At 43.3% G+C, this 26,788-nt stretch overlaps 1 protein-coding gene and 1 long non-coding RNA gene across 16 annotated transcripts in view; one reads left to right on the forward strand and one right to left on the reverse strand.

Moving 5' to 3' along the window:
- The window catches only part of cacna1b.S (calcium channel, voltage-dependent, N type, alpha 1B subunit S homeolog), a 99,592-nt gene that overhangs the window by 31,248 nt on the left and 41,556 nt on the right, over positions 1–26,788 (forward strand). For all 15 annotated transcript variants that reach the window (XR_005963192.1, XM_041572301.1, XM_041572300.1 and 12 more), the window contains exons 4-13: positions 6,041–6,132; positions 6,480–6,632; positions 7,630–7,817; positions 17,920–18,023; positions 21,367–21,482; positions 22,074–22,130; positions 23,566–23,655; positions 25,455–25,661; positions 26,360–26,472; positions 26,590–26,702. Coding sequence is in view for 14 of the 15 variants with exons in the window: in XM_041572301.1 (XP_041428235.1) it covers positions 6,041–6,132; positions 6,480–6,632; positions 7,630–7,817; positions 17,920–18,023; positions 21,367–21,482; positions 22,074–22,130; positions 23,566–23,655; positions 25,455–25,661; positions 26,360–26,472; positions 26,590–26,702 (1,233 nt within the window). In the remaining variant the exon portion in view is untranslated. The remainder of the gene's footprint in view (positions 1–6,040; positions 6,133–6,479; positions 6,633–7,629; positions 7,818–17,919; positions 18,024–21,366; positions 21,483–22,073; positions 22,131–23,565; positions 23,656–25,454; positions 25,662–26,359; positions 26,473–26,589; positions 26,703–26,788) is intronic.
- On the reverse strand, positions 9,058–10,740 carry LOC121396855. The gene is made up of 2 exons (XR_005963193.1): positions 10,593–10,740; positions 9,058–9,486 (listed from the first exon to the last, which is right to left on the reverse strand). It is a non-coding gene; the product is annotated as an uncharacterized LOC121396855 (long non-coding RNA).

Below are 26,788 nucleotides of genomic sequence, written 5' to 3' on the forward strand. Positions count from 1 at the left end.
TTGTTCCCTGGGTACCCCTGGAACTATAGCAGGGTGACTGTTACCCCAATGTTTCTATATATCTGTAACCTTGTTATGAGCTAAGGGGGCCCAGTCTGAAGGCCAGTTAGGGGGAGATTTGGGGTGAGTGCTTATTTGTTCCCTGGGTACCCCTGGAACTATAGCAGGGTGACTGTTACCCCAATGTTTCTATATATCTGTAACCTTGTTATGAGCTAAGGGGGCCCAGTCTGAAGGCCAGTTAGGGGGAGATTTGGGGTGAGTGCTTATTTGTACCTTGGGTACCCCTGGAACTATAGCAGGGTGACTGTTACCCCAATGTTTCTATATATCTGTAACCTTGTTATGAGCTAAGGGGGCCCAGTCTGAAGGCCAGTTAGGGGGAGATTTGGGGTGAGTGCTTATTTGTTCCCTGGGTACCCCTGGAACTATAGCAGGGTGACTGTTACCCCAATGTTTCTATATATCTGTAACCTTGTTATGAGCTAAGGGGGCCCAGTCTGAAGGCCAGTTAGGGGGAGATTTGGGGTGAGTGCTTATTTGTTCCCTGGGTACCCCTGGAACTATAGCAGGGTGACTGTTACCCCAATGTTTCTATATATCTGTAACCTTGTTATGAGCTAAGGGGGCCCAGTCTGAAGGCCAGTTAGGGGGAGATTTGGGGTGAGTGCTTATTTGTACCTTGGGTACCCCTGGAACTATAGCAGGGTGACTGTTACCCCAATGTTTCTATATATCTGTAACCTTGTTATGAGCTAAGGGGGCCCAGTCTGAAGGCCAGTTAGGGGGAGATTTGGGGTGAGTGCTTATTTGTTCCCTGGGTACCCCTGGAACTATAGCAGGGTGACTGTTACCCCAATGTTTCTATATATCTGTAACCTTGTTATGAGCTAAGGGGGCCCAGTCTGAAGGCCAGTTAGGGGGAGATTTGGGGTGAGTGCTTATTTGTACCTTGGGTACCCCTGGAACTATAGCAGGGTGACTGTTACCCCAATGTTTCTATATATCTGTAACCTTGTTATGAGCTAAGGGGGCCCAGTCTGAAGGTCAGTTAGGGGGAGATTTGGGGTGAGTACTTATTTGTACCCTGGGTACCCCTGGAACTATAGCAGGGTGACTGTTACCCCAATGTTTCTATATATCTGTAACCTTGTTATGAGCTAAGGGGGCCCAGTCTGAAGGTCAGTTAGGGGGAGATTTGGGGTGAGTACTTATTTGTACCCTGGGTACCCCTGGAACTATAGCAGGATGACTGTTACGTCAATGTTTCTATATATCTTTAAGATTATTATGAGTTAAGTTGACCTTAGCAGGGTTTGGACCTCCAGAATGCTGATGAGGAGACGTAGCTGAGGTCTGACTATTGGGCACTGGAGCAGGACTATTTTCAAGCAATGAGTACAGACCAGAGTAACCTTATCTAGATACATGTAAAGATTTACCTCTCACAGTAGCAGAGCTCTTGGATAGGACTAATTAGGACCCTGATTTATGGTGGGTATAACTAAGCAATGTGCCGGCAGCTCAGCGGAAGCTCGTTGTCTCAGGGATCCGTTCCTTTGATTTTCCCTCGCTCCCAATGTTTAATTATAAAACGGCGCTTTCGGGCTGGATTATCTGGCACACGCTGACAATTCCTTAATGAAAGTGTGTTAATTAGGATTATTCCGCCCGCTAGGTCAAAGAGAAATGCTCTGAGACCCGGCTCTCGTTTCACCACCGAGCTCCACCCTGAGACATGGTCTATTGCTTTATTGCATTGATATAATGATTTGGGACATTATAGATGAAAGATAATGGAATGAGGGGCAGATGTAGTGGGAAGGGCAGCAGATTGCTCTTTGAAAGGAGAGGCTAATTATTTGCCTTGATGTGGGCACGCCCCCTGAGCATCAATCATGTTCATTGTGACCGGATTCTAATCACTATTAACACAGCACCATTAGTACCTTGTACAAAATATCATTGTGTAAGTGTCCTAAAACTTTCCAATCTTCTCGTCCATCAAGTTCCTTCTTTGCCACTGTCTCTGACGTCCCAAATACCCATTGTGTAGCTGTTAGGAAGAGATGAGAAGTCTATTACTTGTTGGGTAATGTGTCAAAAGGCATCTTGGCACCTCTGCTCGAATTTAGCTTTTTGGGTGTAGGCTGCAATGTCCAGCGAGTATACATCAGACTTGGGTTTGGGGGGAAGGTGTTAATGTCCTTTGCAATGTTCTTAATAAGTGGCATCTCTACCTGCCGTGCCTTTATTTGCTTCTTAATGCACATCTCCTGCCTCCAGCCTGCTCCGTGCTCCCTACCGACCCCTCTGATTTAACCATCTCCTCCCCCATTCTCTGTCTTTGCTCCACGAGCACAGTACAATTCTTAGTCTTGTCTCTCGGAGAGTAGAGTAGACAGCACCTCCGCTGTTTCAACTCTATAGAAAATAATAATCCAGTTTCTTGGCTAATTTGCAGTGCAATGTTGAGCGTAATATGGACCACACAGTTCTAAGACCTTGGTCTACATTTCATGGCTTTTATTAATTGCCCTTCTTTCAGGGGGATTTTAGGAGAAGGTGATACCAGGAACACTGAGGGTCTGATGGGTGTTATGGCTGATGTAAATATGTTTGTACATCAGGTCAGTTTCCCAAAGTTTGGGGAATGGGGGGCCCTATAAGATAGGGATAATAATTTAAAGATCTTATTTTTTGCCCACAGTAGATTACTTCATATAATCAATTTAATGAATGATTAATTAATCATTGAAGTGCAACAATTTCAATTAATTGGGTTTTTTTTTAATTTACATCATACAAAAAGTGATACATACTATACAATATTAATTCATCAGTATATTATTAATTCACCAAAATTCATGTGTATATAATCCATTTCATATTGGGACCAATTGTTTTAATTATGCCCTATAAGATGCTACCAGTGACTTATGCCATTAGTTGGAGAGAGGTAGAATAAAAGTCAAACCATTCAAAAACCAGCTCAAGACTTTACTGAAGTCACTGAAGAGATGTGCACCCCAATGTGAAGGAGAATGGAGTTGGAATGGAAGACGCCAAGCAGTTAAACAGTAAGAAATGGTATGGGGTTCTGACACACACCTTTATTGTTCTCCACCAACGGCAACAGGGAGCAAGGCTGAACTAGAATCAATCGATCTTTCTGTTGAATACATATCCTGAGGGGTTCTTGGGCCGTGTCAGCAGCTTATTGGGCCATGTATGAGGCCCATCCAATAGCGTGCCTGACTGACATATGGCTAAAAATTGGCCAGGTATTTATTGGCACATTGGTCTTTTTCCAGTGGGTTGCCATAGGCCACAATTATGCTCCAATCATTGACAGGAAGCCCAAAGATTGGATCATCCCAGTTTAGGTCATTCTGTTGCTGGCCAATATGGGTTAAAATATATATCCAACTTAAGACAAGGGCAGATGAGAGATAGGAATATAGAGGTTAGACAAGGCCCACACATGAGCAGAACCCAACTTCTGCTGAGTAAGTCCTCTACAAAGAAGGTGAATTGGGTGGGCTGAAATATGAATCCTATAGAGGTAATGAAGGAAGGAGAAGGTCAGACGAAACCCCTTTCAGAAAGTTATGGCTTCTATTAATGCCTTTCCTCACATCAGGGGGCACTATACCTCCGCCTGTGAACCCTGAGTCTTCCTTGGCATAGATCTTGTTTACCCCTGAAATCTCATTTGAAAACCCTAAGAGAGAGCGAGAGGTTTTGTTACTGTTTCATGGTTAAAGACGTTATTAGCCAAGGAGGAGAACAGAGAGAAGGCCTTGCTTCAAGTCTAAGCGCTTAAACACCAGAGAAGAGATGGGCTCAGCTTAAGGAGAGAGAGAGAGAGAGGCTTTGGTGGAGTTAATTAACCTCTGTCGACCCTGAAATTCAGAAGCGAGAAGTACAGTATACGGCGTCGTTATAATCCGGCCAGCGAGAAAACTCCAAGCTCTATCAATCTCGGAGATTTGATGTATTTGTTTGAAGGGAAAGTTAACATGTTTAACCAGGGGTGTTGTGATGGTGGCTATTTTTATTATTAAGCCCCCCGGGCATAATTACATTCATACCTCAAAATCTGTACGAAAATATCAATAAAACCTGAAGAGCAGATTAGTTGTGTGAATATCACTGATACAGATGTAGCTTTGTCCTACTTTCTGTTTTATAGGGGCCTAAATACTGTTAAGGAAGCCACTTACCTGGGAGATACACGGCTTGGCTTCTTTCTAGTGTCCTTCTCAACAAATTAACTATATTTGGCCCCTAGTTCTATTAAATGGATTAAGGCTAGTGATGCCTGACTCTGACCCAACCTCTCCCAACCCAGAATACCATCAAGAGTTGGGACGTGATTAGGTGAGGCTTTTGGGGGTGGACCATGGGCACAGTTTTGACATTATTGAGAAGTGACTGGGGCTGATCATGTGCATGGTGTGATGCTGTGTGTGCAATGGTAATTTGTTTCTGTTGAGGCCCATTTTGTGGAAGGCCCATCACCCAGGGGACCAGTGAACTAATGATTGGGACCTCCTGGGGTGGGGGGGTCCCTGCTAACTTAGATGTATGAGGCCCTTTGGGTCTATCAGAGAACCTGAAATCCAGAACACACTCTCAGAAAAATTAGAGAATTTTCCAACACTGGGGTCTGACACCCACCAGTCCAACCCAACTGGAACCGTCTGAACCACCCCCACTGGAAAGCAATGGATGGAGAACATGGCACCGGCTCTTTATCAGCAAACACTAATCTAAAGCTGAATCTAAACTTGGAAGCAAAATCTCAAGACCCTATTCTTCCAGTACCTGGTGAGGGGGTTGGCTTAGGCCAGCTTTTCACATACCTTTATGCAAGAAACCCACAACCTGACAACTGTGGTTCTTTAGGAGACTTTTTACAGACAATATCCAGAGGACTGATGTATCAAGGTGCAAACTTTCCCTTTCCACGCAGAAAACACAATGCAAAATGGGTCCCCTGGTGCCAATGTTGCAGCACAGAATGCAATTCTTGTTTTGATAAATGGAACCCATCATGGATGCTCCACAGAGGAACAGTAACAGATTATTGTCTCTTTTCATGTCAAATTATAATGGAATTGGACTCTCTGGAGGCAGATTTGAACTTGCAGTTGGTCTCCAAATGGGCAGCAAAGGTTCAGCGTGGCCTCCAGAGATGATGCCATTTATATGTATGATTATTAGAGATGGACTGGCCTGTGGGGAACCAGGGAGCATCCTGGTGGGCCCATTGCCATCAGCTTCCTTATTGCTACCATAGACCTGTGCAATGCACGAGGCCTGGTTTCTGCATCAGCTGAGGTCTTCTCTATCCCTGTACGGCCCTTATCATCCATGGGTGGCTTCTCAAGTGTAAAGTATGACTGTGTGTAATATTATGTGAGTTATGTGAGCATTTTATGGAAAATAATTCAAGATTGGTCTCTTTTCTGTAGGGAAGACCTCAGTGGTGCTCAGGCCATTGTCCCTTCTTCCTTTCTGGAAAGCCCACAGCAGTCCTGCCTTGCTTTATGGCAGAGATTCTAGCTATAGACTTAAGACAGAAAGTTCTATGATGCAACAAGCATGTGTCTTCTCCATCTGCACTGCAACAATGGCAGGGCCTCAGCCAAACACTCTGTCCCCCGGGTTGCCCAAGTGGTGATCATTGGCCGTTATAAGAACATTGGTTCAATAGTGAGCCCCCCCGGGAGGGCTGTAATTCCTACTTTTATTTCCATGGCTCAGATCAGGGATCGGATGAAATCACGCGCGTTCCAGACTGTGGTCGTAAATCAGATGTGAGACACGTCATTGTAATAAATCTCATTTATAATGACTCAAGGAAATAGACTAATTAATAGGTTAAAGGGACCCCACAGAGAAATGCCTAGGGGTAACATCAAGCCATAATTGATTGCTGTGGTGCACCTACCCAACACCTCCAAACGGGCAGATTTTTTTCCTTTTTTTTGCTACCGTAGACGCACTGATCATTTGTCTCTTTCTGCTGCAGGATTCTGGCGACAGCTGGGACAGACTTTGACCTGCGGACGCTGCGGGCGGTTCGAGTGCTGAGACCTCTAAAGCTGGTGTCTGGAATTCCAAGTAAGTAATGGGCGAGGTGTCATCCTGATGGCGTCTTGTTTAACGGATGAGCTGTGCCCCTCATTCTGCAGAGTCGCCCTGAGACTTCATTATTATACACATGTCATTCTAAACAACTTGCCAGTGGCCACTTATGTGTAACTGTCACCGTGCTGTCTGTCCCTCTGAAATAATGTATTCTACATCTGGAGAAGACCTGACTTCTGCTACATTATTTCAAGAGTCAGAACCAGAGGACAGAAAGGAACAGGAATAGTGCAGGCTATATAGATGCTTTCGTGGTGGTTTTATATGTAATATTGGACCCAATCTAATCATGTGATATATTCTGTATCTCTGTGCTACAGGCCTGCAGGTGGTATTGAAGTCCATCATGAAGGCGATGGTTCCCTTGCTCCAGATCGGCCTACTCCTCTTCTTCGCTATTGTCATGTTCGCTATTATTGGCTTGGAGTTTTATATGGGCAAGTTCCACAAGGCCTGCTTTTCTGATGACTCAGGTGAGAACTGGCGTGACTGTCCCTTCCTCTAATCACATGGGTATCCATTAGCTCCATCCCTTCCTGTAATCACATGAGTATCCATTAGCTCCATCCCCTCTTTTAATCACATGGGTATCCGTTAGCTCCATCCCTTCCTCTAATCACATGGGTATCTGTTAGCTCCACCCCCTCCTCTAATCACATGGGTATCTGTTAGCTCCATCCCTTCCTCTAATCACATGGGTATCCGTTAGCTCCATCCCTTCCTCTAATCACATGGGTATCCGTTAGCTCCACCCCCTCCTCTAATCACATGGGTATCTGTTAGCTTCATCCCTTCCTCTAATCACATGGCTATCCATTAGCTCCATCCCTTCCTCTAATCACATGGGTATCCATTAGCTCCATCCCTTCCTCTAATCACATGGGTATCCATTAGCTCCATCCCTTCCTCTAATCACATGGGTATCCGTTAGCTCCATCCCTTCCTCTAATCACATGGGTATCCGTTAGCTCCATCCCTTCCTCTAATCACATGGGTATCCATTCGCTCCATCCCCTCCTCTAATCACATGGGTATCCATTAGCTCCATCCCCTCCTCTAATCACATGGGTATCCATTAGCTCCATCCCCTCCTCTAATCACGAGTATCCGTTAGCTCCATCCCTTCCTCTAATCAAATGGGTATCCGTTAGCTCCATCCCCTCCTCTAATCACATGGGTATCCATTAGCTCCATCCCTTCCTCTAATCACATGGGTATCCATTAGCTCCATCCCCTCCTCTAATCACGAGTATCCGTTAGCTCCATCCCTTCCTCTAATCAAATGGGTATCCGTTAGCTCCATCCCCTCCTCTAATCACATGGGTATCCGTTAGCTCCATCCCTTCCTCTAATCACATGGGTATCCGTTAGCTCCATCCCTTCCTCTAATCACATGGGTATCCGTTAGCTCCATCCCTTCCTCTAATCACATGGGTATCTGCCCTAACTGCCCCTCTTTATCCTAAACAGATGAGCCTGTAGGAGATTTCCCCTGTGGGGAAGAACTTCCAGCCCGACTCTGTGAAAACGGGACCACGTGTCGGGTTTATTGGAAGGGGCCGAATTTTGGAATCACCAACTTTGATAACATCCTGTTTGCAGTTCTGACCGTGTTCCAGTGCATCACTATGGAGGGATGGACAGACATCCTGTACAACGTGAGTAACTCATGGGCTCACTAGTCTACTTGAACATATATGGGTATAACAATTTTGAAACCTAGGACAAAAAGGCTAAGTACTGGTCTTCCCTGAGAACTTACTACTTCCTGCTCCTGGGCTGCTCTCATTCCCATGGTCAGACAGGAACCTCCCCCTGGGTAAGTGAATCCAATCTCCCCCAGTACTTACCCAGGTACAGAGCTCTGATTCTCTGTACTTCCTGCTCCTGGGCTGCTCTCATTCCCATGGTCAGACAGGAACCTCCCCCTGGGTAAGTGAATCCAATCTCCCCCAGTACTTACCCAGGTACAGAGCTCTGATTCTCTGTACTTCCTGCTCCTGGGCTGTTCTCTTTCCCATTGTCAGACAGGAACTTCCCCCTGGGTAAGTGAATCCAATCTCCCCCAGTACTTACCCAGGTACAGAGCTCTGATTCTCTGTACTTAGATTGTCCATACTTTCTTATCCTGGGCTGCTCTCTTTCCCATGGTCAGGCAGTGTGGGGGAGCTTGAACCTGACTAAGAAGGCCATTAGAGGGGTTTCCCTTAGCCCCACCCCTTACATAACTGTTTAAAATAGGCGAACCCAAGAAGAACAAAGAATCAGAATTATTTACCTGGGTACATACTGGGGTAGATTGGTCTCACTTAACCAGGGGGAGGTGGTTTGTGTCTGACCATGGGAAAGAGAGCAGCCCAGGAGCAAAATTACAGATAATCAGAGCTCTGTACTTGGTTGGATTGGATTCTCTTAGTCAGCGGGAGGTTTTTGTCTGACAATAGATTGTGAGCTCTATATGGCAGAAATCTCCTTCCTCTTGTGTCTTTAACACTTAATCTTTAATGTAACTGTACTTTGCATTTATTTAAATGTAGAATTGTAATAACCCATGTTTATCCTATTCATTTATTGTGATTCATACACAAGTATAGTATTAGTAAAAATATACATAGGAAAGAGAACAGCCCTGAAGCAAGAAGTACAGGTAATTCGAGCTCCATACTAGGGTTAGTACTTACTTGAGAGACAGTAGCCCAGTAAGTACAAAGATTCTAAGCTCAGTATCTGGATCATTTGTAGGAGGAAACTGGAGGCACCTCCAAAGGGAAAGTTCCTGTCTGACCATGGGAAAGAGAGCAGCCCTGGAGCAGGGACTATAAAGAATTAAAGTTTTGTACCTAAAAGTGTATTTTTGGGCAGAGTAGGAGCAGTTAGAACAAACAAACATCATACATATCATTTTTGGGTTGTTATTTAACAAAATAGCCTAATGTTTAAAAGCTTCATACAGACCGAGCCCTGGTTGGAACTGAACCCCAGGCCATATATTTGTAAGGTGTTAATCAGTGCATGTGGCAGCCAGTGGGTTAATGGCTGGAGCCCCATTTCCCGCTCCTGCCAGTTTTCCATTTGTTCCCAGTTTCCAGGCAGGAGGCGCAGATAAGAGAATGGTTTTTAATTAATAGTCTTTTCTTCCGACTTGACTCACAGTCTCTCTCTTGCCTTGTCATTTGGGCCGGAACCTGCACCCTGTTCTGTCTGGGGAGAGAAGCGCAATGATGAATCTGGCGCGGGGCCACTGGGGGGCTGTCACCTCCTAATTGTTAAATATGGCTCTTGCCGCTCATTTCTCATCTGCATCGATTCCTATTTGCCACTCGCTCGCTGTAAGGAAATGGGAAAATTAAATATTGAAATGTTCTCAGTCCTCCCCCGAGGCCTTGCCATCAGAAACTCATTTGGCCCTCAGGGGCCCGGCAGAAATATGACTCTTATACATTATTTATATGCAGAATTCTAGGCTGTCGGGCTGATTTGCACACGAGTGCCCTGTCCCTTTGGTTGGCGCATGGTTTGGTTACAGATACCCCCCACGAGGGTAAATAGACAGATACAGAGCTGCTCCTGTTTCATCCACACTCTCTCTCTGTCTCTCCCTGAGACTTTATTTGATTATTGTGCCAGAGAAGGAAACAATTTGTCAATGAAATGAGGAGTGGGGAGAGACGAGATGGAGCTGAGAGGGTACAGAGCCAGAAGGGTACAGAGCTGGGAGGGTACAGGGGGTGCAGAGAGCTGAGAGGGTACAGGGGGTGCAGAGAGCCGGGAGGGTACAGGGGGTGCAGAGAGCTGAGAGGGTGCAGAGAGCTGGGAGGGTCCAGGGGGTGCAGAGAGCTGAGAGGGTGCAGAGAGCCGGGAGGGTACAGGGGGTGCAGAGAGCTGAGAGGGTGCAGAGAGCTGGGAGGGTCCAGGGGTTGCAGAGAGCTGAGAGGGTGCAGAGAGCTGGGAGGGTACAGGGGGTGCAGAGAGCTGAGAGGGTGCAGAGAGCTGGTAGGGTACAGTGGGGTGCAGAGTGCCAGGAGGGTGCAGAGATCTGGGAGGGTAAAAGGGGTGCAGAGAGCCGGGAGGGTACAGGGGGTGCAGAGAGCTGAGAGGGTGCAGGGGGGTGCAAAGAGCCGGGAGGGTGCAGATAGTCGGGAGGGTACATGATGGTCCAGGGAGTTGAAAGGGAGCAGAGAGCTGGGAGGGTAAAGGGGGGTGCAGAGAGCCAGGAGGGTACATGGAGGTGCAGGGAGTTGAGAGGGTGCAGAGAGTTGGGAGGGTACAGGAGGGAGCAGAGAGCCAGTCTGCTCTGTGTCCTGGGTTCATGGGAGGTTGGAGGTTAGAGGAGAGCAGGGTTAGACAGGCAGCAGTGGAAGAAGGGGTGCTGCAGAGAAAACAATTTAATTAAGACATTGCATGGGTTCCTGGTGGTCCCAGTGCAGCTGTACCTTCTTTATAGTCTGAATGCCCACCCCAGAGAAGTGCAGGGTCCGTGTACACCAGCAGCACCCCCAGCTTGGCACATGCAGGAGATCAGCAACACTCATGGCTGTTCTGTGTCCCTTACAGACCCATCTAGTTCTCCCTGTCCCTAGTAGCGACGGCCTATAAATCCTCGTTCTTTAAATAAGATCCGTCATGTGGTTAATTGGATATTTGAGCCCAATATAGCTCCAGCGCCAATGTTACATTTATAGGAACGCTCTGCGGCCCCACGGAATATCCATGAACGTCTCATCAGAAGGAGATAGATTTGGGTGACATGAATGAGATGAAGGGGACCGTGTAATGTTATCAGCCCTTTAGTGAGTGATGTTTGGATACGGACCCCCCTCCGACCCCCCCCCCCAGGTCTATTGTCCCTAACCAAAACTGCAAATACATTGTGTTCTTCCTTAAAAGGGTTGTTCACCTTTGAGTTAACTGTTAGTATGATGTAGAGAGTGATATTGTGAGACAATTTGCAATTGGTTTTCATTTTTTATTATTTGTGATTTTTGAGTTATTTAGCTTTTTTTTAAGCAGCTCTCCAGTTTGCAATTTCAGCCATCTGGTTGCTAGGGTCCAGATTACCCTAGTAACCGTGCATTAATCTGAATAAGAGACTGGAATAGGAATAGGAGAGGCCTGAATAAAAAGATGAGGAATGAAAAGCAGCAATCACAATACATGTGGAGGCTTACAGAGCATTTGTTTTTAGATGGGGGTCAGTGACCCCCTTTCGAAAGCTGGAAAGGGTCAGAAGAAAAAGGCGAAATAATTAAAAAAACTATAACAAATAAATAATAAAGACCAATTGAAAAGTTGCTTAGAATTGCTCATTCTATAACATGCTAAGAGTTAAATTGAATAGCCTGAGGGGCTGATTAATTACAGGAATCATATGAAGGCCTCTAAGGAGGAGGGTCTATTTATATCTTCTCAGTCGGCTCAATACTACTAAACTGCTGGTTAATATTCTGATGGAGGGGGGCACACAGTAAAATGGGCAAGAGGTTATGCAGCAGGTTTCCATTCCCCATTGTAGCAAACTACACATCTATGGTAATCTCTCCCGAGACTGTAGTCTGTGTCTTTGTGTAGGGTTACTTGCAGTTTTATACTATATAAAAGCAAATTATTTCTGGCCTTAAGTTGCCCTTTAATAATGTAGCAAAGGGTTTTTCAGCTACAAACTTTAAATTAGGGTATTAAAATCTCACTGGGGCCTTTCATTGGGTCAGTATCAGAATCTCTCTCTCTCTATATATATCTATATCTATATCTATATCTATATCTATATCTATATCTATATATATATATATATATGTATATATATAATACATATATCTATATCTATAATACACAAAAGCCATGACTATCCTGTAAATTATATCCTTATAAATGGTGACTAGTGATGTCATCAGTTATAAACAGTGACTAGTGATGTCATCAGTTGGAAACAGTGACTAGTGATGTCATCAGTTAGAAACGGTGAGCAGTGATGTCATTTTTGTCACATGACTCACTGAAACTTGTGTATTATAATAAATAAAGGACACCTTGTTGGAAAATATGAGGATATTAGAAGTCACCTCGGAGATCCATGACCTTCGGCCTTGTGCTTTTATATGGTCATGGAACTCCTTGGTGACTTTTATAATATCCTTCTACAGTAAATATTAACTATATATATATATATATATATATATATATATATATATATATATATATATATATATATATATATATATATATATATATATATATATATATATATATATATAGGCCGAGGCTGGCAGGTATGGAAGCAGCAATCCCCTGTTCCTTTGGGGGTTACTGGTCAGTGCACAGGCTTAAGGCTTATTAGAGCTGGCGGATTTTATTGGGAAGAAGAGGATGGGAGTCTAGTGAAGCGGGAAGGGAGCGCTCGCATCTATTATCCATAGCGATGTGGAACAGGCTGCAGGCAGAGCTGATTATACACGGGCAGAATGCAAGGGGCTCTCGGATAAATGCGCCCCCTCCTCTCCCATACAGCTTCTAAGCACAGTAGGACACAAGGCACAGGCTCGGCACTGGAATAGACTTCATACATATTCACTATCACCAGCATCCTTGTACTGACAATATGTGTCTCACTGTGACACCTGGGAAACATCACATTCACATCACTCCTAGAGCAGCACTCGTGTGTGTTATACTCTACTTATAGATACTGCTCTCATGTTGCAGCCTGTCCTCTACCAACCTAAAGGCTTATTGGATAACACACCTCTGTGTTCATATACAAAACAACGTACAGTTGTGTGCCCAGAACATTCCTTCTCTGTATATTTGTATTTATACATATGGGAGGAGGTGCCATATTGATTCCCTTAGACAGTACAGTATGAGGGTATAGCTTATTGTGTGCCCAGAACATTCCTTCTCTGTATATTTGTATTTATACATATGGGAGGAGGAGGTGCCATATTGATTCCCTTAGACAGAACAGTATGAGGGTATAGCTTATTGTGTGCCCAGAACATTCCTTCTCTGTATATTTGTATTTATACATATGGGAGGAGGAGGTGCCATATTGATTCCCTTAGACAGTACAGTATGAGGGTATAGCTTATTGTGTGCCCAGAACATTCCTTCTCTGTATATTTGTATTTATACATATGGGAGGAGGAGGTGCCATATTGATTCCCTTAGACAGTACAGTATGAGGGTATAGCTTATTGTGTGCCCAGAACATTCCTTCTCTGTATATTTGTATTTATACAAATGGGAGGAGGGAGTTGCCATATTGATTCCCTTAGACAGTACAGTATGAGGGTATAGCTTATTGTGTGCCCAGAACATTCCTTCTCTGTATATTTGTATTTATATATATGGGAGGAGGAGGTGCCATATTGATTCCCTTAGACAGTACAGTATGAGGGTATAGCTTATTGTATGCCCAGAACATTCCTTCTCTGTATATTTGTATTTATACATATGGGAGGAGGTGCCATATTGATTCCCTTAGACAGTACAGTATGAGGGTATAGCTTATTGTGTGCCCAGAACATTCCTTCTCTGTATATTTGTATTTATACATATGGGAGGAGGGAGGTGCCATATTGATTCCCTTAGACAGTACAGTATGAGGGTATAGCTTATTGTGTGCCCAGAACATTCCTTCTCTGTATATTTGTATTTATACATATGGGAGGAGGGAGGTGCCATATTGATTCCCTTAGACAGTACAGTATGAGGGTATAGCTTATTGTGTGCCCAGAACATTCCTTCTCTGTATATTTGTATTTATACATATGGGAGGAGGAGGTGCCATATTGATTCCCTTAGACAGTACAGTATGAGGGTATAGCTTATTGTGTGCCCAGAACATTCCTTCTCTGTATATTTGTATTTATACATATGGGAGGAGGTACCATATTGATTCCCTTAGACAGTACAGTATGAGGGTATAAGCTGCCATACTGTTTATCGGACATGGTATCTAAAAGCAGCTAGTGAAGTCTGTAGATACATTAGTGTTGCATCCATCAGAGGAAATATAAGGGTGCATCTGGTATATGGCTCTCGCAGAAATAAGCATTTTGATGTTTGCAGACGTCGGGTCGGGGCTGAGACGCATCATAAATATTCTCGTTGGCTGAAAACCAGTTTTTTTCCGTGCGTCTGGCGAATGACACATTGTTCTTACAGTAATACGTTCCCCTCCCGTGAGTGATGGACATGCCAGCCCTGCATCCTAACGCCATCATTTATTGATCCTTCCACTTCCTCTCATTGCTGTGATTTCCAGGACAGTTCCATTTGCACCTTCCTTCTCACCCTCATCCGTAGCCCAGACACGCCATTATTAGTCGTGAGTTTTGTGTAACAATAATCTCACTGTGATCTCTTCCCTGGCTCATTTTCTCCTTGAAAAATGGACTAAGAAAGTCACATGTATCTCTTACAGGAAGTGAGGGAAAGATAATGGCGTCCTCCATGTGTTCTAATTGGACCATTTAATTGAGGTATAAATTAAGAAGAAACAAGATAAACATGTTATCAATGAACATTTCTAGAGGCTGATTCCCAACGGTGCAACATTGTATCAACCGATCCAGCTTCCTTTAAAAAAAAACGTTTTAATGTGAGACGTTGGTCTAAGGAAGTCACATGTCAGGAAGTGAGTGGAATAAAATGGCTTCCTCCATGTTTTACATTAGCCGCATATAATTTCAGTATAAATTGAGTCATAAAACAGGAAATGATATAGAAATGTTACTTATAAATGTTCCCCATCAGGGCAACATTGTATCAACGATTCAGTTTCCTTTTATGAAAACGTTGTAACGTGGAGACGTTGGTCTAAGGAAGTCACATGTCAGGAAGTCACATGTCAGGAAGTGAGCGAAGGAAAATGGCTTCCTCCATGTGTTACATTAGCCGCATATAATTTCAGTACAAATTGGGTCAAGAAAGAGGAAACACTATGAGAACATTACTGATTAATGTTCCCAATCAGTGCAACATTGTATCAAGGATTTTAAGGGAACGTTTTAAGCTGTTTTGTTCTGAAAGGTTACAGTTACTTTTTGTTTGGATGAACGTAACTTGTGCTTGTCTTTACTTCCTTTCTGGAAAGGAACAGCAGTCCAATCTTGCTTTATGGCAGGCAGTCTAGGTCACATTCAGCAAACATTAATACAAACACCTTGTGGGGAGAAGGTGGTTCTTCTCATCAGGGTTATAGTAACGGGCGAGCCATTAGCATTGAGTTGCATCCGTTCATCGGCTGGCTATTTTCTCTCCGTTCAAGGCCAAGCAAATGTATTGGCAATATGTGTTCTGTACATTCTGTTAGTCGGGGGACTGTGTGTCTCCAAGGATCTGTACAGCTGAGCCGGCACGATTCCAAGGGAGGCGTGATCAGCAGAATTGAATTTACAGCAAGCACTTACCACTAAAAGGTATGTTCAGCTTTCCCCCCCTGCTGCATCCTGTCCGTGTGTACTCATTAAACTAATGTATCACAGAGGTGGGGTGTTAGCTTCCTTTCCTTCTGATTTGCTGCTGTTGGGTCTAGTACTGTGACTTTTTTTCTAATTCTATGATTGGTTAAAAGGTTGCTTGTCCCTTATAAATGTCTTAATGATCTGATTGGCTAGAGATTGGTAGTAACCCTCCAGTAAGGTTGGTCAAAGGACAAATGTTGATGAAGCTAAAGGAATGTCTCACGCGTGTGTTCCCTTTCTGGCTGGGGCTGGATAGTAGGGCAAGCTGCGTGTAGGAGTGGAAATGTTAATTAATGGAATTGGTTTGTTTGCGCTGAGGCTGAGCACTGGCACCCGGCCTGGCATTCACATACACGTCACTTAAATCACGTCATTAGTGGGATCAGGCTCCACTCCTGCCATTCATAAGCCTTGATTCCATTCACTGATACCAACTGGAAATGGCTTGGCAAGCCCAGCGGCAGATCATTCATGTAATTAGTGGCATTGAGGTGTGTGGTACATCAGCTCCCAAAGGGTAATGTCACCTGAGGGCACTATTTATTATAATGTCCTTCCTGTCTCCATCTTGCCCTACTGTCTCCATCTTGCAATACTGTCTCCATCTTGCCCTACTGTCTCCATCTTGCCCTACTGTCTCCATCTTGCCCTACTGTCTCCATCTAGCCCTACTGTCTCCATCTTGTTCTACTGTCTCTATCTTGGCCTACTGTCTCCATCTTGTCCTACTGTGTCTATCTTGCCCTACTGTCTCCATCTTGCCCTACTGTCTCCATTTTGCCCTACTGTCTCCATCTTGTTCTACTGTCTCTATCTTGGCCTACTGTCTCCATCTTGTCCTACTGTCTCCATTTTGCCCTACTGTCTCCATCTTGTTCTACTGTCTCTATCTTGCCCTACTGTCTCCATCTTGTCCTACTGTCACCCATTTTGCCCTACTGTCTCCATCTCGTCCTACTTTTTCCATCTTGCCCAACTGTCTCCATCTTGTCCTACTGTCTCCATCTTCTCCTACTGTCTCCATTTTGTCCTACTGTCTCCATCTTGTCCTACTGTCTCCATCTTGCCCTGCTGTCTCCATCTTGTCGTACAATACCTTCATCTACCTTCAGTGTTAGCTGAAGGTTCTAATGTTGCCCCAGGCCTCACTACTGCTGAAGACAGCCCAGTATACCTTATACTCAACTCTAATTCTTGGAAGAACATTCCCTTTAACATTTGTAGGATTAGAGGATAGTATCTGTCATTGGATACTACAGTCTCTGGGGTGCACGGCTCCCAAACACCACCAGCATTTTGTACAGTGAAAGGGTTAATAATTAATGCAGTGGGTTGGCTCCTTGGATGTTAAATACATTAGTATCACATTAGCATGGGAAATAAGAAGCTATGAACCTGCCTCACGCTCCCTTTAGGGCCACAGAGGAAGGGGGGTCTCTTCTGATCTAAGAAAACCCATCATTTGTAACTTTAGGCCTGTAACTGCCGACTTACTTTGAATTGCTAGAAAAAACCTTCTGGGAAGATTCTCCCACCTGCTGTAGTACCTACGGTGTTGTTGTGCCAGTTAGGAATTGTACATGCCCCCCATCTTACCCGTTGGTGTTGCTGAGCACTCACTGCCGGCTCTCAGGGTCCCTGGAGGGGCTCAGACTTCTCCCTCTTCCCAGGGCCTCTATCAGTCATTTCCTACTCTCAGCATGATGTCTATTATGGGATCCATTCAACTATGAATCATTTCTACTGGGAGTGCAGGGCTGTTACTGATTGTGCAGAAGGATGGCGCTCTAGTGCAGCTAACCTCCCAGGCACCAATATGCAAATAAGGAATGTTCTGGGCACACAATAAGCTATACCCTCATACTGTACTGTCTAAGGGAATCAATATGGCACCTCCTCCTCCCATATGTATAAATACAAATATACAGAGAAGGAATGTTCTGGGCACACAATAAGCTATACCCTCATACTGTACTGTCTAAGGGAATCAATATGGCACCTCCTCCCATATGTATAAATACAAATATACAGAGAAGGAATGTTCTGGGCACACAATAAGCTATACCTTCATACTGTACTGTCTAAGGGAAACAATATGGCACCTCCCTCCTCCCATATGTATAAATACAAATATACAGAGAAGGAATGTTCTGGGCACACAATAACTATACCCTCATACTGTACTGTCTAAGGGAATCAGTATGGCACCTCCCTCCTCCCATATGTAATATCTGTCAAGATCCTGGCTTATGTAGAAGATCTCATTGTAACCTGCCAAACTTTTTGTGTATTACAGACAAACGATGCTGTGGGTTTCATGTGGAACTGGCTCTATTTTATCCCACTCATAATTGTTGGCTCTTTCTTCATGCTGAACCTGGTTCTGGGTGTCCTCTCAGGGTAAGTATTTATTATAACGCTTTACTTTGTGTATATTTCTCTATCTTCATTTAATTTAGGAGAACATATTACCTCTAATCTATAGCTATGAGAAGTTATACAGTATCACTCATGTATTATAAGGGATAATGTACCCCCTACTGTAAATGATAAGGATATTAGAAGTCACTGAGGGGTTGTTCTGTGACCATATAAAGACACAAGGCTGCAGGCTGAGTTATACAGGGAACTCTGAGTATCACTCATGTATTATAAGGGATAATGTACCCCCTACTGTAAATGATAAGGATATTAGAAGTCACTGAGGGGTTGTTCTGTGACCATATAAAGACACAAGGCTGCAGGCTGAGTTATACAGGGAACTCTGAGTATCACTCATGTATTATAAGGGATAATGTACCCCCTACTGTAAATTATAAGGATATTAGAAGTCACTGAGGGGTTGTTCTGTGACCATATAAAGGCACAAGGCTGCAGGCTGAGTTATACAGGGAACTCTGAGTATCACTCATGTATTATAAGGGATAATGTACCCCCTACTGTAAATGATAAGGATATTAGAAGTCACTGAGGGGTTGTTCTGTGACCATATAAAGGCACAAGGCTGCAGGCTGAGTTATACAGGGAACTCTAAGTATCACTCATGTATTATAAGGGATAATGTACCCCCTACTGTAAATGATAAGGATATTAGAAGTCACTGAGGGGTTGTTCTGTGACCATATAAAGGCACAAGGCTGCAGGCTGAGTTATACAGGGAACTCTGAGTATCACTCATGTATTATAAGGAATAATGTACCCCCTACTGTAAATGATAAGGATATTAGAAGTCACTGAGGGGTTGTTCTGTGACCATATAAAGGCACAAGGCTGCAGGCTGAGTTATACAGGGAACTCTAAGTATCACTCATGTATTATAAGGGATAATGTACCCCCTACTGTAAATGATAAGGATATTAGAAGTCACTGAGGGGTTGTTCTGTGACCATATAAAGGCACAAGGCTGCAGGCTGAGTTATACAGGGAACTCTGAGTATCACTCATGTATTATAAGGAATAATGTACCCCCTACTGTAAATGATAAGGATATTAGAAGTCACTGAGGGGTTGTTCTGTGACCATATAAAGGCACAAGGCTGCAGGCTGAGTTATACAGGGAACTCTGAGTATCACTCATGTATTATAAGGAATAATGTACCCCCTACTGTAAATGATAAGGATATTAGAAGTCACTGAGGGGTTGTTCTGTGACCATATAAAGGCACAAGGCTGCAGGCTGAGTTATACAGGGAACTCTGAGTATCACTCATGTATTATAAGGGATAATGTACCCCCTACTGTAAATGATAAGGATATTAGAAGTCACTGAGGGGTTGTTCTGTGACCATATAAAGGTACAAGGCTACAGGCTGAGTTATACAGGGAACTCTGAGTATCACTCATGTATTATAAGGAATAATGTACCCCCTACTGTAAATGATAAGGATATTAGAAGTCACTGAGGGGTTGTTCTGTGACCATATAAAGGCACAAGGCTGCAGGCTGAGTTATACAGGGAACTCTGAGTATCACTCATGTATTATAAGGGATAATGTACCCCCTACTGTAAATAAGGATATTAATATGAGTATCAATCAGTCTTTCTTTATATCCTAGTTTGGGATACATTATTCCCTATAATATACATTAGTGATATCAGGTGTAGAGTATTATAATTAAATGTATGGCATCCCACTAATATAACATTCTGATATATTTTCCCAAGGCTTTCTAATAAATTCCCCACTATTCTATTACTTTCTCATGCTCTGCATCTCACTTCCACCCACTCAGAAGAGTCCTTCTCCGGGGGATGCGAGGGAATCTTTGTGTTTACCTCTTTTTTTGTGTGTGTGTTAGAATCCCCCCCTGCTGCCAGTCGTGTGTTTTTACACAGCCCCCAGAATGACCTATCACTGCGCCCACCGAGGGGGCTCGCAGCAAATAACTCCCCCACGGTTCCTTTATAAGCTCCTCAAACTAAATAATTCATCAGAGAGATCAGAACAGGACTGAGCCGTGACAGACGTCCAGGGGCTGCTCTCCTGTTTTATCCCTCAGCCTCCTCTCTCCATCTACTCACATTGACTCCTGTTTTCATTTCAGTTTTTGGACTCCAATTTTATCTCTTCCATCTTTTACACAATTCAGGAACAGGGCTGAACCCAACATTTTTGTATATGTCCTAAAAAAGGATGGTTATTGGGGTAACAAACTGTTTGCATAGATACAGGCCCTGCTTGTCTCAGACTTTATTTTTGTTGCCATTGTGTTCTCATATGCTGTCCTAAACAATACAAGTGAAACAGTGAGTTTCAGATAAAGCACAAATACAGCCCAAATCCACAGGGTCAAGAGCGACACAACACTCCTTATTTATATAGGAGAATATATAGATACTATTGTGTTCCCAGAACATTCCTTCTGTCTTCTCTATTGGGGACTGTATGTTATGAGGGTATAGCTTCTCTGTATATTTGTATTTATACATATGGGAGAAGGAGGTGCCATATTGATTCCCTTAGACAGTACAGTATGAGGGTATAGCTTATTGTGTGCCCAGAACATTCCTTCTCTGTATATTTGTATTTATACATATGGGAGCAGGAGGTGCCATATTGATTCCCTTAGACAGTACAGTATGAGGGTATAGCTTATTGTGTGCCCAGAACATTCCTTCTCTGTATATTTGTATTTATACATATGGGAGCAGGAGGTGCCATATTGATTCCCTTAGACAGTACAGTATGAGGGTATAGCTTATTGTGTGCCCAGAACATTCCTTCTCTGTATATTTGTATTTATACATATGGGAGCAGGAGGTGCCATATTAATTCCCTTAGACAGTACAGTATGAGGGTATAGCTTATTGTGTGCCCAGAACATTCCTTCTCTGTATATTTGTATTTATACATATGGTAGCAGGAGGTGCCAAATTGATTCCCTTAGACAGTACAGTATGAGGGTATAGATTATTGTGTGCCCAGAACATTCCTTCTCTGTATATTTGTATTTATACATATGGGAGGAGGTGCCATATTGATTCCCTTAGACAGTACAGTATGAGGGTATAGCTTATTGTGTGCCCAGAACATTCCTTCTCTGTATATTTGTATTTATACATATGGGAGGAGGAGGTGCCATATTGATTCCCTTAGACAGTACAGTATGAGGGTATAGCTTATTGTGTGCCCAGAACATTCCTTCTCTGTATATTTGTATTTATACATATGGGAGGAGGGAGGTGCCATATTGATTCCCTTGAACAAAAAAGGTACATTTTAAATGATTTTGTCTTTGACAGGGAATTTGCTAAGGAACGAGAGCGAGTAGAAAATCGACGGGCCTTCCTCAAACTCCGACGGCAGCAGCAAATTGAACGTGAATTAAATGGTTACCTGGAGTGGATCTTCAAAGCTGGTGAGATAGGAGACATCCTTTCCTCAAGGTCCAGGACCTGTAGAGCTCACGCATCACTACCAAACTGATTGGTGTAGGTGGCCTTAGAGTCTGAGGAACACTGGTCTGTAGAACTTCTTATAGGTGGGAATATCATTCATTGTATGATGACTAAAAGTTCCTCATTCTTCTCTTGAATGTCTTCTTCATCCCCAGTCACCACCAATACCATAAGTGGGTTATGAATTTTTACATTAGTTTGTTGGGAATGTAAGAGGTCAGTGAAGTAAACAAGAAGATGGTGGATGTATTAATACAGTGGCGTTGAGTTTGATCTCAAGATCACCTAACATGCTTGGCTAGTCAATAATTGGCTGTAGATGAAGGGAAGCAGTCACACTGCTTGGCATCCATTGAACAGATGATTTTAGGTATCATCATCAAATGAGAGTGGAAAGAGTTGGTCAACTCTTAGAAGAATCTCAGTTAGAAGGTATTTGCTGTGGTTGAGCTCGGGCATTAGAATAGAATCACGTTGGGACCCAGTCAGTTGCCAGGACCTCCCCAAAAACCACTTTAATACTAAAATCCAGATCCATTGTTGTGTTGCAGAGGAAGTCATGTTGGCTGAGGAGGATAAGAATGCAGAGGAGAAGTCCCCCTTAGATGGTAAGTACAATGAAGTTAATTAGATATAAACGGTTCTGCAGAAACAGCCCCCTAAGGTTGCTCATAGACTGTACAGAGAGATAAAGCCATGCAAGCATAGGTATTCCCCTCTACCTCTGTAGCCGGAATTGAACCTCCCACGACTCCCTGTTTTCCAAAAAAACATAAAAGGGCACAGTATCCCTTTAAAATATAAGTGACATAACTTTTTATCCTGGTAACTGGGGCGTGCTGGAAGCCAAAGCCCCGTTGAATTCACATTAGCCTGAATGTCCCTAGCAGAACCGCAGCATATGGTTCTGAGCGCATCGCATTGGCAGTAAAGCGACGCTCCGCTCAGTCAGTACTGCAGTCATTAGCAATTTATAAGGAATGCACAAAGAAGGAATGGCTTGTGAAATGCGAGGAAAAACAGCTTTTTTCAGTGACTGTTCAATTCAGAAACGTTTATGTGTTGGGGTAGTCTGGGCTAAATGGTAGGGAGCAATGCCACCCCCTGCTGGTGAAATCACTAACTGAGCAGAACTTCGTTTTTGAAGATGACCCTAGGGCTGATGGGGTGTTTTCTTCTGCTGTTGTATCTCAGCCAGTGGTGGAGTCCGTTCCTCTTTGTAACCAAAGTTATTTTTTCCTTTAAGAAGTTGACTTGCCTTTTAGTATGAAATTTTACATTAATAATAATGATGATGATCTTGACCCTGACCCATTCTCTAATATGGACAAGCCTTTTCTCCTCTACTCCCAAATACGGTTCTCTGGGGTTCTAGGTTCTTAATAAACTGATACCTACTAGTGGCTTGAGCCAGTATCTACTGTTGGCATGAGCTAACATCTCAAGGAACATGACTGAAGCAAGAGAGATACCGACCACTCCAGCCCCCCTTCCCCAAATCTCTCTCTCTTTTACTCATTCACTGGCAGGATGCCATTGCATTGGATTAGAGTTGTCTTATTGTACAGTCTGTAGCAAATGGAGACTCTTGCACAGAACTGTGTAGTGTTCATAATTATTTAATTTGCCGATTCCATTGAAGCATGCAGGTTGGCGTGTGTTCAGTGCCATAATAAACCTTGAAGATACATGGAGATCAGACACCTTTATTTTAAACAGAAAAAGGGACGTCTTGCAGACCTAGCTTAGCTAAAGGCTGTGACGATACATAGGTGATATCTATTCCCTTAACCAGTTGGGTCCCTCTTAGATCATTTTTGCTTAAACCATCTGGGGGTGTAGCCAGATGGTTTTAACTACCCATGCTACCCTGAGAAATCTGCCACTTTATCTAAGGTAGCCTGAGATATCTATAACTTAAATTATAGCTTGAGATATTTAATGTTTGAGTTGGGGGAACCTGAGATCTCGTAAGAGTCTGAGGGTAGCCCTAAGATATAAATATGAGCCTGACCTTTATTAACATTATCTTCTTTTGCACAGTTCTCAAGAGGGCAACCATTAAGAAAAGCAAAAACGACCTTATCCACGCTGAGGAGGGGGACGATCATTTCAATGACATCTGTTCTGTGGGTGAGTTCAGTTTTGGGAACCCTGGGGATCTTGCATTATAGTTTCACGATTACTGATAAATGGAGTATTTTGTCTTGGTTTGATAAATTAAGACCTTTCCAGTGAGGTTAAACCCTTTTCCATTCAGATCAACAGTCAGTCTCCTTTCAGGTTGGCTTCCTTCCTTCCCTGGCATTGGTGCAGATCATCCCCTGCTGCACAGACCCAAACCTGCTTGTTGCAGACGCAGTTTATTCATTTACAAGGCGGTAGGGGTGGAGGGTGAGCAGAAATCAATGGCAAATGAGATCACCAGAGTTCCTAAGGATTTTTCCAGTGGGAATAAAGCTTTTTGCAGGAATATAAATCAGCAATGTATTAGAAAACCTGCACTGGTTTGCAGCCTGTACCTTCATATTGTTTCACGGCATCTTACTCCTGATATCACAGCGCCTTCTAGTCTTATTATTGACTCAAAAGCAGGTCCATTTCAGATGGATTGCTCTACAGTAGTTGGCGTTGGCCACTTTTCCCTCACCTCACCAATCAATATGTTATTGATCTGTCAGTTCCTGGATGGGGAGGAGTGCTACAGGAATATCTTGCTGCCTACATATGAAATATTAGCATTAACTATTTTCCAATCCAGGTCCGAAAAAAGATTTCTCTCTTTGGTTTTTCCATCTATTTCAAGGGTCTGCCTGATGCTGCTGATGCCCATATCTGCCCTAGAACTTTCCGACCTTAATAACAAGTTTGTAGTCTTAGCAGTGAATTTAGGAGTCCATTAATGAAGAGCAGGTCCAACCCTAAACCCCCTACTTCGCAACCCACACCAGCCTAAAGCCTTGCTCTTCTGTGACCTGCACCTGGTCCAACTTCCATCTGATGTTCATCTCTAGCGTACATGAATTACCATATATGCATGATACTGTCCTCATAAATGTGGATCAGGTTCATCCACCCATCCTCTTCTTCTTTAGAGTCTTGCTGATCATCACCTCTACTCAAATCCACGGCTGTGATTGGTAACTACCAGGATCCATGGCCATGCCGGTTACCTTTTGGCTTAACTCCTTAATTCAATTGTTGTAAAGAATACAGCACCCCCACCCTTTCTTTACTGCTTTTCCTGTAACCACAGTGTGTGTACACAAGTTTCTGCCTCAGCAAACAACCTTATAAATAATGAATTCTGGACATGCAATGTATTAAGTCTGGAAATGTCTCCTCAGGTCCCGAGGACATCTCGGAACACCTTCGATTGGCTCTGTGGTTTAACAACGTTACCAAAAACTCTTCCAGCCAATTACGGGCTGATTGTGTATTTTATACCTGCAGCTAATGTTATAAGGAAAGACAGTTCCATTAGATGGACATCTAATTCCAATCCTATTACAGATATTATAATCTCCTAATGAGACAATGGGGTGGCGAGGAAATATTCTTGAAAGAAGAACGATACCAAGTAAAAGCCACATACTTAGTCATTATTTTCCTTTTGTGCCAATAAATGATGCCAGCTCTTGGCATTCATGCCCGAATGATACTCAGGTATTCAGCTTAAGTACTTCTGATCGACTTACTGCTGTCTATTATCAAAAGTACATATCGTAACAATTGCAGATCCTTATGAAATGCCAGAAGTGTCTGGAGATTATTCAACTGGTCGCTGAATTGTGTACATACCCAATCAAGGATCTCTACCACTTCCTACCACTTTTAGCCTGTTTTTACCATTGTTTTTTTTTAGGTGCCTTCTAGTTTTTCCTTGAGTTGTAACTACTCCTCTGATTCCTTTCTCTCATCTTCATCTGCAGGTTCACCCTTTGCCCGTTCAAGTCTCAAAAGTGGAAAGAACGAGAGTTCTTACCTTCGCCGAAAAGAAAAGATGTTCAGGTTCTTCATCCGCCGCATGGTGAAAGCTCAGAGTTTCTATTGGTTTGTACTCTGTGTGGTGGCGCTTAACACTCTCTGCGTGGCCATAGTACACTACAACCAGCCTCAGTGGCTCACTGAAGCCTTGTGTAAGTAGCTCATGGTGGGGAAATTACATGAAAGTGTCTACTGTCTATTTATCATAAAGCCTTTTATCTATGATTGATCTATACAACGCAAGTTATGGTGAGCCAAGAACTCCATAATTAGTTTTAGAATAATGATAACCTACATTCATTTATACGTTGCCTCTCTGAAACATAATTTTGCCCATCTTTGATAAGTCACAGCCAGCCTAATTGGTGCTTTGATGGTGACCTTAGAATCCAAGTTGACCATAGATATTTCCATACAACATAAGACAGTAGGCGCCGCTTTGGACAACCCTGCTTCCGTTAATACTTCCAGTATGACTCCCAGTAGAAATACTGGTATGAAGTTATTCATGTAAAGCTGCTCCCCAAACACACACTTTCTGTGTTGACTTGCTGCCTTTAACCTACATTTGGTACAAAGCTATACATCAAAGTACTTATTATGTCACGGAGATCGGGAAAAAAAATACCTTCTCGGGAAACAGATGGGTCACATGTATAAGACTTAATTGCACATCTCCTGAGAAACTTATGTGAAATGTGGGAAAGTAAAACGTGTCTTGAATATAGAATTAGCCTGGCACTGCCATTCAAAGCAACGGGGTGGTAACATAGTTGCTCCCGTAGCCATTCCTTTTAATTGTTTCAAAAAGAAATTTGGAGACTTATTAACCCCTTATGTCCCATTATAGATTATGCAGAGTTTGTGTTCCTGGGACTTTTCTTGACAGAAATGTCCATGAAGATGTATGGTCTGGGACCCCGCAATTACTTCCACTCATCCTTCAACTGCTTCGATTTTGGCGTGAGTATCTCAAAAATCCCAAAAAATTTTGTGCATCAAACGAATAAGGCTGGTTAACTCTAAACCGCAATACACCTTTCTTATTACTCACACAACCTTCATCCTTGGCTATTCCAGGTAATAGTCGGAAGTATTTTTGAAGTCATATGGGCTGCGGTGAAACCAGGTACCTCCTTTGGCATCAGCGTCCTTAGAGCTCTGCGACTTCTTCGCATCTTTAAGGTGACCAAGTAAGTTCTCTTCTCTACTTCCACAACTTTTTTAGCTAGTCTGTTTGAAACACTTTTCTTTCTATGGTTTGGGCTTATTTTTTATT

The sequence above is a fragment of the Xenopus laevis genome, chromosome 8L (assembly GCF_017654675.1).
Source record: "Xenopus laevis strain J_2021 chromosome 8L, Xenopus_laevis_v10.1, whole genome shotgun sequence".
NCBI classification, from domain to species: domain Eukaryota; kingdom Metazoa; phylum Chordata; class Amphibia; order Anura; family Pipidae; genus Xenopus; species Xenopus laevis.